We start from the raw sequence: 14,743 nt of genomic DNA, 5'->3' as shown, positions 1-14,743 counted from the left end.
TTGTATAATTTTTAAGTTCTGATAATTACAATTTACCAACCTACTACCTAGGTAGTAGGTTTGTAGACAGCAACCACCCAGGGAAGTACTACCGTCCTGCCAGATGACTGTGAAACAGAAACCTGTAACTGTTTTGCATGATGGTAGGATTGCTGGTTTCTTTTTCTGTCTCATAAACACACTAGATAACAGGGATATCATGCTACTCCTACTTACACTTTGGTCACACTTCACAGACACGCACATGCATATATATATACATACATCTAGGTTTTTCCCCTTTTTCTAAATAGCTCTTGTTCTTCTTTATTTCTTCTATTGTCCATGGGGACGTGGAAAAGAATCTTTCCTCCGTAAGCCATGCGTGTTGTATGAGGCGACTAAAATGCCGGGAGCAATGGGCTAGTAACCCCTTCTCCTGTAGACATTTACTAAAAAAGAGAAGAAGAAAAACTTTATAAAACTGGGATGCTTGAATGTGCGTGGATGTAGTGCGGATGACAAGAAACAGATTGCTGATGTTATGAATGAAAAGAAGTTGGATGTCCTGGCCCTAAGCGAAACAAAGCTGAAGGGGGTAGGGGAGTTTCGGTGGGGGGAAATAAATGGGATTAAATCTGGAGTATCTGAGAGAGTTAGAGCAAAGGAAGGGGTAGCAGTAATGTTGAAGGATCAGTTATGGAAGGAGAAAAGAGAATATGAATGTGTAAATTCAAGAATTATGTGGATTAAAGTAAAGGTTGGATGTGAAAAGTGGGTCATAATAAGCGTGTATGCACCTGGAGAAGAGAGGAATGTAGAGGAGAGAGAGAGATTTTGGGAGATGTTAAGTGAATGTATAGGAGCCTTTGAACCAAGTGAGAGAGTAATTGTGGTAGGGGATCTGAATGCTAAAGTAGGAGAAACTTTTAGAGAGGGTGTGGTACGTAAGTTTGGGGTGCCAGGTGTAAATGATAATGGGAGCCCTTTGATTGAACTTTGTTATAGAAAGGGGTTTAGTTATAGGTAATACATATTTTAAGAAAAAGAGGATAAATAAGTATACAAGATATGATGTAGGGTGAAATGACAGTAGTTTGTTGGATTATGGACTGTTGAGTAGACTTCAGGATGTACATGTTTATAGAGGGGCCACAGATATATCAGATCACTTTCTAGTTGTAGCTACACTGAAAGTAAAAGGTAGATGGGGTACAAGGAGAATAGAAGCATCAGGGAAGAGAGAGGTGAAGGTTTATAAACTAAAAGAGGAGGCAGTTAGGGTAAGATATAAACAGCTATTGGAGGATAGATTGGCTAATGAGAGCATAGGCAATGGGGTCAAAGAGGTATGGGGTAGGTTTAAAAATGTAGTGTTAGAGTGTTCAGCAGAAGTTTGTGGTTACAGGAAAGTGGGTGCGGAAGGGAAGAGGAGCGATTGGTGGAATGATGATGTAAAGAGAGCAGTAAGGGAGAAAAAGTTAGCATATGAGAAGTTTTTACAAAGTAGAAGTGATGCAAGGAGGGAAGAGTATATGGAGAAAAAGAGAGAGGTTAAGAGAGTGGTGAAGCAATGTAAAAAGAGAGGAAATGAGAGAGTGGGTGAGATGTTATCAACAAATTTTGTTGAAAATAAGAAAAAGTTTTGGAGTGAGATTAACAAGTTAAGGAAGCCTAGAGAACAAATGGATTTGTCAGTTAAAAATAGAAGAGGAGAGTTATTAAATGGAGAGTTAGAGGTTGGGAAGATGGAGGGAATATTTTGAGGAACTGTTAAATGTTGATGAAGATAGGGAAGTTGTGATTTCGTGTATAGGGCAAGGAGGAATAACATCTTGTAGGAGTGAGGAAGAGCCAGTTGTGAGTGTGGGGGAAGTTCATGAGGCAGTAGGTAAAATGAAAGGGGGTAAGGCAGCCGGGATTGATGGGATAAAGATAGAAATGTTAAAAGCAGGTGGGGATATAGTTTTGGAGTGGTTGGTGCAATTATTTAATAAATGTATGGAAGAGGGTAAGGTACCTAGGGATTGGCAGAGAGCATGCATAGTTCCTTTGTATAAAGGCAAAGGGGATAAAAGAGAGTGCAAAAATTATAGGGGGATAAGTCTGTTGAGTGTACCTGGTAAAGTGTATGGTAGAGTTATAATTGAAAGAATTAAGAGTAAGACGGAGAATAGGATAGCAGATGAACAAGGAGGCTTTAGGAAAGGTAGGGGGTGTGTGGACCAGGTGTTTACAGTGAAACATATAAGTGAACAGTATTTAGATAAGGCTAAAGAGGTCTTTGTGGCATTTATGGATTTGGAAAAGGCATATGACAGGGTGGATAGGGGGGCAATGTGGCAGATGTTGCAAGTGTATGGTGTAGGAGGTAGGTTACTGAAAGCAGTGAAGAGTTTTTACGAGGATAGTGAGGCTCAAGTTAGAGTATGTAGGAAAGAGGGAAATTTTTTCCCAGTAAAAGTAGGCCTTAGACAAGGATGTGTGATGTCACCGTGGTTGTTTAATATATTTATAGATGGGGTTGTAAGAGAAGTAAATGCGAGGGTCTTGGCAAGAGGCGTGGAGTTAAAAGATAAAGAATCACACATAAAGTGGGAGTTGTCACAGTTGCTCTTTGCTGATGACACTGTGCTCTTGGGAGATTCTGAAGAAAAGCTGCAGAGACTGGTGTATGAATTTGGTAGGGTGTGCAAAAGAAGAAAATTAAAAGTGAATACAGGAAAGAGTAAGGTTATGAGGATAACAAAAAGATTAGGTGATGAAAGATTGGATATCAGATTGGAGGGAGAGAGTATGGAGGTGAATGTATTCAGATATTTGGGAGTGGACGTGTCAGCGGATGGGTCTATGAAAGATGAGGCGAATCATAGAATTGATGAGGGGAAAAGGGTGAGTGGTGCACTTAGGAGTCTGTGGAGACAAAGAACTTTGTCCTTGGAGGCAAAGAGGGGAATGTATGAGAGTATAGTTTTACCAACGCTCTTATATGGGTGTGAAGCATGGGTGATGAATGCTGCAGCGAGGAGAAGGCTGGAGGCAGTGGAGATGTCATGTCTGAGAGCAATGTGTGGTGTGAATATAATGCAGAGAATTCGTAGTTTGGAAGTTAGGAGGAGGTGCGGGATTACCAAAACTGCTGTCCAGAGGGCTGAGGAAGGGTTGTTGAGGTGGTTCGGACATGTAGAGAGAATGGAGCGAAACAGAATGACTTCAAGAGTGTATCAGTCTGTAGTGGAAGGAAGGCGGGGTAGGGGTCGGCCTAGGAAAGGTTGGAGGGAGGGGGTAAAGGAGGTTTTGTGTGCGAGGGGCTTGGACTTCCAGCAGGCATGCATGAGCATGTTTGATAGGAGTGAATGGAGACAAATGGTTTTTAATAGTTGACGTGCTGTTGGAGTGTGAGCAAAGTAACATTTACGAAGAGGTTCAGGGAAACCGGCAGGCCGGACTTGAGTCCTGGAGATGGGAAGTACAGTGCCTGCACTCTGAAGGAGGGGTGTTAATGTTGCAGTTTAAAAACTGTAAGACAGTGATGGAGTGAATGATGGTGAAAGTTTATCTTTTTCGGGCCACCCTGCCTTGGTGGGAATCGGCCAGTGTGATAATAATAAAAAAAAAAAAATTACAATTTGCAGTAGTTCTTGTGATTTCATAGCCAATGTTTGTTCTGACACTAATATTAGGTCCTGAAATAGTACTTAAATACGTAGTCACAAACACACTGACAGGTGAACATTTTCACCTGCCTTGGTTATTTACCGTTGTTTAGAAATATATACAAAGTATTTATAGGTCCCAGCAATATTTTAGACACACTGGAGTACAGTACAGTAGGGCCCCACTTATACGGCGGATTAGGTTCCAGGCTATCTCCGGAGAGCAGACATCGCCGGAAAGCAGAATGCCATTTTTTCCATTTATAAATGCATATAAATGCTGTTGGAGTGTGAGCAAAGTAACATTTATGAAGGGATTCAGGGAAACCGGCAGGCCGGACTTGAGTCCTGGAGATGGGAAGTACAGTGCCTGCACTCTGAAGGAGGGGTGTTAATGTTGCAGTTTAAAAACTGTAGTGTAAAGCACCCTTCTGGCAAGACAGTGATGGAGTGAATGATGGTGAAAGTTTTTCTTTTTCGGGCCACCCTGCCTTGGTGGGAATCGGCCGGTGTGATAATAAAAATAAAAAATAAATGCCAGACAACAAGTTTACACTAAATCATATTAAGTTAGTAATAGAACTAGGCATTAAAAACACAAAAAGTAAAATACATACACAGTACATTCATTACTTATCTTAAAGTATGTGTATTTGTAATCTTAATGTAGGGCGAGAGGTGAGTAGTACTTATTTGTAGGAAGTCAGGTGTAGGTAGCCCTGGCTCCCCATCTCATACTTAACATATGATATTTAAAACATCCCAGAGAGTTAAAATACGCATACAGTACACTCACTATTTACCTTAAAATATGTGTAGTCTTAATGTAGAAAGCCAGTGTAGGTAGCCGGTAGGTGTAGCCCGCCCGGGCTACACCTACTGGCTACCTACACTATGACCCAGAGCCATATTATTAGCATTGACATACCTTGTTCACTGAATTTAATAGTTTCTAACAACTACCTTTAGATGCCATCATAAACGAAGGGAGAAATAATGAATAAGTCATGCTGAAAATTGTAAACAGAAGCGGAGTGGGGAATTTGCTGGGCCAAAAGCAGATTCATACACATTTTCTCTGCTGCCTGACCAGAGAAAACGTAATGTTATCCCTCCGCCCAGCTACCACACAGGTCCACAAGTATTATTATCAGACAACATATAAAATATGCAATAAATGCCAGACAAGTTTACACTAACTTACATTAAGTTTTTTCATTTTTATTTTTTTTATTATCACACTGGCCGATTCCCACCAAGGCAGGGTGGCCCGAAAAAGAAAAACTTTCACCATCATTCACTCCAACATTGTCTTGCCAGAAGGGTGCTTTACACTACAGTTTTTAAACTGCAACATTAACACCCCTCCTTCAGAGTGCAGGCACTGTACTTCCCATCTCCAGGACTCAAGTCCGGCCTGCCGGTTTCCCTGAACCCCTTCATAAATGTTACTTTGCTCACACTCCAACAGCACGTCAACTATTAAAAACCATTTGTCTCCATTCACTCCTATCAAACACGCTCATGCATACCTGCTGGAAGTCCAAGCCCCTCGCGCACAAAACCTCCTTTACTCCCTCTCTCCAACCTTTCCTAGGCCGACCCCTACCCCGCCTTCCTTCCACTACAGACTGATACACTCTTGAAGTCATTCTGTTTCGCTCCATTCTCTCTACATGTCCGAACCACCTCAACAACCCTTCCTCAGCCCTCTGGACAACAGTTTTGGTAATCCCGCACCTCCTCCTAACTTCCAAACTACGAATTCTCTGCATTATATTCACACCACACATTGCCCTCAGACATGACATCTCCACTGCCTCCAGCCTTCTCCTCGCTGCAACATTCATCACCCATGCTTCACACCCATATAAGAGTGTTGGTAAAACTATACTCTCATACATTCCCCTCTTTGCCTCCAAGGACAAAGTTCTTTGTCTCCACAGACTCCTAAGTGCACCACTCACTCTTTTTCCCTCATCAATTCTATGATTCACCTCATCTTTCATAGACCCATCCGCTGACACGTCCACTCCCAAATATCTGAATACATTAAGTTATCAATAGAAATAGGCAAAAAAAAAAAAAAAAAAACACAATAAAAAGGTAAGATACACACAGAGTACACTTATTACTTACCTTAAAATATTAATATTAATATGTGAGAGGTAAGTGGCAGGGTGTTTATTGAATAAAATCAGAATGGCACACCACCATCCTCTAACTTGGCACTTAAAGCAAGAGGCTTACGACTCCTCTTTTAATCACAGCTAAGCTTAGACGTCATCGTCAATGAGAGCCAACTAGTTAACGAAAGAGTAAACGAGAAAGAGAACGAGATACAGAGTTCAGACAATGTAAGAACACAAACCGAACAGGTAGTGGGCAATCACTTTGTCAGGTGAAATAAATGCATATTAATGTGTGTCTGCTTTTAGTTCATTCATGTACATTTGTAAAAGTTTGTAAAACTTTTACCTCACAACATTTTTTTTATTATAATAATAATTACCTCACAATACAAATACTCTTACACTGTGTACAAGTTGTACAAGTTAGTACAGAATAAACAAACAGCAACACTGCCATTCTCATGCAACACATCAATTTTTAGAGTGAATGAAGATGACGATATTATCATCATCATAATAAAAAAGTGCTAAACCCACAAGGGTTGTGAATTGCTATATATAGAGTGAAGGCATATGAAAAGAATATTTTTCTACAGTTATCCCCCAGTGTTTGACTAGAGAAAACGTAATTCTTCTGACACTACCTACACAGCCGCTGTGTAAACAAAGCTCATATTTACGTAAATTTTTATTCTGTGAGTGTATGCATCATGTTTATATGCTATGCAACGGGTTTCTTGTATAATTTTGAGGAAAATATCATAGATGGATTAATGAAAATGTCTATATTAATGTAAAATAAGACATTTAATGTGCCCAAGAGTGATGCTTATTATGTACTATTGGCATCATGAGTAGAGAGACTTAGCAATTTTAATGTGTACCTGCACACCAGCACACTAAGTATATTTAGGTACAGGTACACATAAGTATAAGTACCAGAGTACATATAAAATACGCAATAACTGTAAAACACTTGAAATTTTGAAAAGTTTCCAGATGTAATAGATGTGGTCACGGAGAATGTAAACAAACCGGGTAGGGAGTGCAGTATTTGAAAGACCACTTGCCGTATAGCAAATTTTGATCATAATTTGACATTACCGTATTAGCGGAAGGCCGTAAGGCGAAACGCCGTAAAGCGGGGCCCTACTGTATACAGTGGACCCCCGGTTTACGATATTATTTCATTCCAGAAGTATGTTCAGGTGCCAGTACTGACCGAATTTGTTCCCATAAGGAATATTGTGAATTAGATTAGTCCATTTCAGACCCCCAAACATACACATACAAATGCACGTACATAAATACACTTACATAATTGGTCGCATTGGGAGCTGATCGTAAACCGGGGGTCCACTGTATATGAAACTCCTTGAAGCACCGTGTAAGACGAGTGTCACTCCACTGCTGACAGTGCAGCAGTGTAGAGACACTTGATGATCGTGCACTGCCTTGGCTTTATTTGTTTTCACTGTTATATACTAACATGTCTGTCTGCTTGTAGATCTGTCTGTCTAGTTCTGTATCTGTTTATATCTGTCTCTGCTTATCTGTCTTTCTGTCTGCCTGTGTGTCTGTCTTCCTGTCTCTCTGTCTACTTGTGTCTCTTTCTGTTTCAGAGAGAGCTGCTCATGAACCAACAGGTATTACATATGATGCAGAGTTGTCATGTCTGATTCCTGAACGAGTGAAAATGCATATTACTTGTCAGTCATGCTTATTATACCTTATGTCTACAAGCACAGTATAGCACTTTGCCTGGATTATTTTGGGTTATCCTAGGTAATTAACACTATGTATAATAGTACAGTGGACCTCCGACATTCAATGGCATCGACATTCAATAAATCCGACATTCGATGCATTTTAACGCAAAAATTTTGCCTCGGCATTCGATCAGAAACCCGCTATTCAATGCGATTCGTATGAGACGTGTCCACATGTGGCCTGAACCGCCCTGTGTGTGCCAGTGTTTACAACCCAGGCAGTGTGCGCGCATCTAAGGATACATTCGATACATTCCATATTATCACTGTTTTTGGTGCTTGTTTCTAGAAAGCTTCTAGTGCCAACCCTTCGAGAAAAAAGGTGCTAATGACTATTGAAATGAAGAAAGAGATAATTGCAAAGTACGAAAGTGGAGTGCGTGTGTCGGAGCTGGTCAGGTTGTATAGTAAACCCCAATCAACCATCTCTACTGTAGTGAGCAGGAAAACGGCAATCAAGGAAGCTGTTCTTGCAAAAGGTGCAACTGTGATTACGAAACAGAGATCGCTAGTGTTAGAAGATGTTGAGAGACTATTATTGGTGTGGATAAATGAAAAACAGATAGCAGGAGATAGCATCTCTCAAGCAATCATTTGTGAAAAGGCTAGGAAGTTGCATGATGATTTGGTAAAGAAATTGCCTGCAACTAGTGGTGATGTGAGTGAATTTAAGGCCAGCAAAGTATGGTTTGAAAGATTTAAGAATCGTAGTGGCATACACAGTGTGGTAAGGCATGGTGAGGCTGCCAGTTCGGAAAAAGACTTGCTACCTCAAGTCCTAATGGAAGGGGATTCCCCTTCTAAACACTAACACCATCCACACTCTCCCCTCCTCCCATCCTATCATTCATCACCAGATCTTCATTAAAGGTAAGTGTCAATTATTCTATTGTTATTAATCAATTGTTATTGTTGTTATTGTAATTATTCTATTGCATTAAACTTAATATTTCATGTAGTAAAATTTTTTTTTTCATACTTTTGGGTGTCTTGCATGGATTAATTTGACTTCCATTATTTATTATGGGGAAAATTAATTCGCCTTTCGATATTTTCGACATTCGATGAGCTCTCAGGAACGGATTAATATTGAATGTCGGGGGTCCACTGTATTTATGTGTACCTGTGAGACAGAGACAGAGATAAACAAAGACAGAGACAAACAGAGACAGAAATAGACACAGACAGACAAATGGAGACAGAGACAGCCAAAGTCAATCAGCCACCCACCCAGCCTGCTGAACACACGTTACACATGTTCCAGAATTGTTTTTCTTTACTTATGGTATAGGTTATAGGACATTCTGGCAGGATGACACTATCAGTGGTATCAAAACTGAAAGGATGTTGCACAAATGTTGCACATGGGTTATCGGCAGACGGGGCAGAGGGAGGGGTGGTGAGTTTATTGTTGGAGAATATTACACTAATGTCAACTCTACAGCTTATTTATCTATCACAATTCAACTAATATGACATAATAAACAATATTAATAACATAGAAACATGGAATATACTCTAGAATGAATAAAATAAGTCATTATGAATGTCACAAGAGGAGTTGTGTTGTTGTTGTTGGGTATATAAGGGCCACTGAGAGCATAAGCCGTCCATAATGGTGGTGAAGCAGCAGCTGAGGCAGCAGTGTTTTCTGTAGCCCTATATAACTCCAACAACATTGGAGGAGTTAGCAGAATCACTGAAGAAGGCACCCTCTACCACCATCACAACCACTACCACCCTCTACCACCATCACTACCACCCTCTACTAAAATCACAACTGCTACCACCATCACTACCACCTTCTACCACCATCACTACCACCATCTACCACTATCACAACCACTACCATCCTCTACCACCATCACTACCACCCTCTACCACCACCACTTTCGTATTTTTCTTCAAACTTTTTCTTAAATTGTGTGTGTGTCTCACATTCTTTACCAAAGGGCTGGCACTAGAAGCTTTCTTTGGAGCCATGGTGACTTATTTAGCAGTTGCAAGCACTAAAACGAATGGAATATTATGAAATGTATCGTATGAACTTGTGGGATCATCCTCACTCACTGATAAACAATGGCACACTGGCTGGGAATGGAGTGTGAGGTGGCTCGGGGCTGTGTGTACGCGTCCCAGACGAACGACTACTGGCGAGTCAAACGACAATTTGCGAGCCAATGTTTTGATGAAAAAAAGCTACGATTTCTGAAAATCACAACTTTCAAGCCTTACGAAAAATGAGGGTCCACTATACCTTGTGGGAGCACCAGTTCAACTGAGCGCCAGCTAGAGCAATTAGTGTGGCAAACACCAGTGATTCACTGATGTCATGTCATACTAACACTCACATTTTAAGAGGAAAGTAAAAATAGGTTAGATAAATGCATGAGTAGGTGTGGGTGGGTGTGAGTTGAACCTGACTAGCTTGTGCTACTGGGTCAGATGTCATGCGCCTTCTTTCAGTGGATGTGACCTCACTAGGTGGGTCATTGGTCTAAGCCGGTGGGTGACATGGACCTGCCTGGCATGGGCCAGTAGGCCTGCTGCAGTTTCCTTCTTTCTTATGTTCTTATGTATTCGGCTGGCTAGCTAGCTGGCTTTGGCTGTCTTTGTCTGTATCTGTCTGTATCTGTCTATATCTCTGTCTATCCATATCTCTGTCTATATCTCTATATCACTGTCTATTTGTATCTGTCTATATCTCTCTCTCTCACATGTACTCATAAATACAGTTTTATACATAATGTAAATTACCTAGGATAACCCAAAAATTCCAGGCCAAATGCTATACACTGTTTGTAGATATACGACATAAATAAACATAACGCAAATAATAGCAGTGTCACTTGCTCAGCAATCAGGGAGTGGCACATACAACACAAACCAACAGGTTTACTAGCCGCTCCCTGAGATAGGGACAAGCAGATGGAAAGACAGACATACACAGGCAGACAGAAAGATAAGCAGAACTAGTCAGATAGATAAGCAGAGCCAGGCAGACAGATAGATAGATGTACAGATAGACAGACAGGCAGAAAGTCAGGAAGACAGACATACAAAGACATGTTTGTGTGCAAGAGTAAAAACATATAAAGGCAAGGTTTCCCCCTCCAGCAGTGCACATTCATCAAATGTCACTTGTTATCTGGTGCTTGTCATAACACCATTATTCAAGTTCATATTATACTCCAGGCACACACAGAAGACAGATAAGCTGAACTGGACAGACAGATAAGCAGAGCTAGGCAGATAGATGTACAGATAGACAGACAGACAGATAAATGTACAGATAGACAGGCAGATGGACAGACAGACAGGCAGACAGATAGACATACAAAGACATGTTTGTGTGGAAGAGTAAAAACATATAAAGGCAAGGTTCCCTCCATCAGGGCACATTCTGACCCTTGTCATAACACCATGCTTCAAGGAGTTTCATACTCCAGCATGTCTAAAACATTGCTGGGACCTATAAATACTTTGTATACATTTCTAGACAATAGTAAATGACCAGGGCAGGTGAAAATGTTCACCTGTCAGTGTGACTGTTACAATTTGAGTACTATTTCAGTACATAATATTAGTGTCAGAACAAAGATTGGCTATGAAATCACAAGAACTATTATAAATTGTAATTATCATAACATAAAAATTATATAAATTAAAATAAAAATGAGAAAAAAAGGTAAATTGGCAACACTTCTCCAAGTGGCAGGACTGGATGTTGCCATTAGGTGAGCATCCAGAGACAACTTCATGCTCTTATATCTTGGTAAGTACTGATCCTAAAATTTCTTTTTTGGTCTTATACCACACAGAAAATTGCCCTCTTTAATTTAAAAACAAAAAACAATTTTTTTATTTTACAAAATATTCGGAGTGCCACGCAGGTGAACGTAGATCTACATTTGGAGAGTTTAAGGGTTAAAGGAGGGGTTCAGGATATTTGTTTAGAGGGACATCTAAACTGTCATATGTGCATGGCTCTGGGTGTCATAGCTCTGAGAAGACAGTGATAGTGTGAATGATGGTGAAAGTGTTTCTTTTTTGAGTCACCCTGCCTCAGTGGGAGACAGCCAGCATATTAAAATAATAATAATAATAATAATAATAATAATAATAATAATAATAATAATAATAATAATAATAATAATAATAATAATAATAATAACAACAACAATAAATCATTATTATTATTATTATTATTATCTTTCTTACCTGAAAATTGGTTTCCAATCTTGAAAGAAATACTGCTTTTTCTGAAGATATTTTTCGTTCTGCAGCGGCAATCGCCAGGATGACAGATTTGAGCACTTCCACACCAAACAGAAATCCTGTAAAAGTAATCATTTGTCTCAGAACATTCCAATCAATGTTTTTTCAACATAAATACAATATTAGACAGTTCACCTCCACCACTCTGCACAGGGAATGAACTATTGAACAATGGCATTGAGGGATTAACAGTATTTGGGTAAAAAAGAAGGAATTCAGGGAAACCAGTTAGCCAGACTTGAGTCCTGGAAGTGGGAAGTACAATGCCTGCACTCTGAAGGAGGGGTGGGGATGCTGAAGTTCAGAAATGTGATATCAGAACATTCTGACAAAAGAGCTACTGAAAGAATGATGGTGAATGTGTTTCCTCTTTTCTGGGTCATCTTACCTTAGTGGGAGATGGCCAGTGCATTAAAAACAAATAAACAAGTGATGTAAGTCCCAGGACGGATAAGTATCCAATAAAAATGTTATAAGTACATGCACTTGAATCCTACCAGCATCCACAAGTCTGGTCTAGACACACTCCTTCCTTGCTGGAAGATTTGAAGTTACAGGGTTTACATACATTTTCATTTATTCTTGAGTCCTTTCATACATAAATAAATGTGTTCCAAGCACCACCTAGTCCCATTTTTCACTCCCATATTAATTATAATCATGCCAGGTAATAAACCCACATGGGTCATATAGCTTCTTGGGAATGGGAGGTAATCAGATTTGATCTGAGGTAGGGGAGGGTAGCTCTATGTCCCTGAAACAAGATACCTTCTCCATCATCAAGGCACCCCTCCTGAAGGACCCCATTATGTGAAGAAAGTGTACTGTTCAGTAGTGTATGGTGTATTTACATCACACTAAATAAATGTTCATATTTTCAAGTTCTTAAAATATTTGTATTTTGGTTGCTAGTCTCCAAAAACTTCATGAAGCAGTCATGAATAAAAACCTATTTTTCTCACATGTTCCTCAATTCATTTTAGATGATTTCTGAAAATACGCCACATTCAGGAATATAACTACAGTCTTAATTTACAGTCAACTGTACATACTACTTGAGTAAAGGGTAGATGCAATTCCATATTTATAGTTGCTAGAACAGAACTATGCACATGGTGTCCCATTTTCAGAACTGTATTTAACTCTTTCACTGTCGGTCCCGTAATATTACGGCTTGAGAGCCATTGTCGGTCCCGTAAAACTATGCCAAAATTCTAGCAGCTTCAAATCTAGTGGGAGAAAGCTGGTAGGCCTGCGAGAAAATGTGTCTGCATGGTCAGTGTGTGCAATATGAAAAAAATTGGGGCACCCGCATTGCACTGTACGAGTGCTAATTCAGTACGCCTTGGTCACCAAGCCTAGTGGTAAGGAATACCTCACTCTCCGGTGAACTGGGACTCTTCCCTTCCCAAGTGATGGTTCTAACACAGATTGAAGTGTCAGTGAAGATGAATCTCATGGTTTTGAGGAGTTTGTGGCAGAAAGCTATGCCCAGGATACCAGAAATAGTGCTGAAAATCCAGACGATTATCAACCTTCCACCAAAAAAGTCAGACAAAGTGACTCATTTCCATGTGGGTAGTGGGGATGACAGCATAGTTGGTGGGGAAGACAGCATAGTTGGTGGGGAAGACAGCATAGTTGGTGGGGAAGAGAGCATAGTAGGTGGGGAAGACAGCACAGTAGATGGGGAAGACAGTGTGGGTCGTGGGGAAGGCTGCGTAGGTGGTGGAGAAGGTAGCATGGGTTTGTGTAAACATAGCAACATATGTGTAGATTACCTAGGATAACCCAAAAAAGTCAGACAAAGTGACTTATTTCCATGTGGGTGAGGAAGAAGACGGCATGGGTGGTGGGGAAGGTTGTGTAGATAGTGGGAAAGGCAGTGTGGGTAGTGGGGAAGAGTGTGGGTAGTGAGGAAGGCAGCGTTGGTTTGTGTAAACAACATAGCAGCATATGTGTAGATTACCTAGGATAACCCAAAAAAAGTCAGACAAAGTGACTTATTTCCATGTGGGTGGTGGGGAAGATGACATGGGTAGTGGGGAAGGCTACGTCAGTGGTGGGGAAGGCAGCATGGGTTTGTGTAAACAGGTTTTGTCAACAATATAATGCCAATTTGGATTCAGGCCTAATAAAAATACTAATGATGCTATTGTACACATGCTAGAACATATATACACTGCAATAGAGAAAAAAGAAGTCCCACTGGGGATCTTCATTGACTTACGTAAAGCTTTTGATACAGTTGACCATGACTTGCTCCACGTAAAATTGTCACACTATGGTATTAGAGGGCACTCCCTCAACTACCTCAAGTCTTACCTCAGCAACAGAAGCCAATATGTGTACGCAAATGGGGCAAGCTCTTCCGCACAACCAATTACAGTTGGTGTCCCACAGGGAAGTGTCCTTGGCCCTCTTCTCTTTCTCCTATACATAAATGACCTACCAAATGCTTCGCAATTACTCAAACCCACACTTTTTGCAGATGACACCACATACGTCTTCTCTCACCCGAGCCCAGTCACGCTAGCCAATACTGTAAACACCGAATTACAGAAAATATCTACCTGGATGAGGACTAACAAACTTACATTAAACATTGACAAAACCTACTTCATTCAGTTTGGTAGCAGAGCTACAGATGTACCTCTTAACATAACGATAAATGGATCACCTATCACAAAGCTAACAGAGGGAAAATTCTTAGGAATCCACCTCGATAATAGACTCAAATTTCATACACATATACAACAAATTTCTAAGAAAATTTCCAAGACTGTAGGCATACTATCGAAGATACGGTACTATGTTCCACAGTCAGCCCTCCTGGCCCTTTATCACTCTCTTATTTACCCCTATCTCACCTATGGAATTTGTGCATGGGGCTCAACAACAACTAACCATCTCAGACCACTAATTACCC

At 40.4% G+C, this 14,743-nt stretch overlaps 1 protein-coding gene across 4 annotated transcripts in view; it reads right to left on the bottom strand.

The window, feature by feature from the left end:
• l(2)k14505 (ATP synthase mitochondrial F1 complex assembly factor 2 homolog l(2)k14505) overlaps positions 1-14,743 on the bottom strand; it is a 108,718-nt gene that overhangs the window by 55,543 nt on the left and 38,432 nt on the right. For all 4 annotated transcript variants that reach the window (XM_070102282.1, XM_070102283.1, XM_070102281.1 and 1 more), the window contains exon 7: positions 11,758-11,873. In XM_070102282.1, coding sequence (XP_069958383.1) covers positions 11,758-11,873 — 116 coding nt within the window. The remainder of the gene's footprint in view (positions 1-11,757; positions 11,874-14,743) is intronic.

This window comes from Cherax quadricarinatus, chromosome 81 (assembly GCF_038502225.1).
Source record: "Cherax quadricarinatus isolate ZL_2023a chromosome 81, ASM3850222v1, whole genome shotgun sequence".
Classification (NCBI taxonomy): domain Eukaryota; kingdom Metazoa; phylum Arthropoda; class Malacostraca; order Decapoda; family Parastacidae; genus Cherax; species Cherax quadricarinatus.
This window is presented reverse-complemented; position numbering and strand designations above follow the sequence as displayed.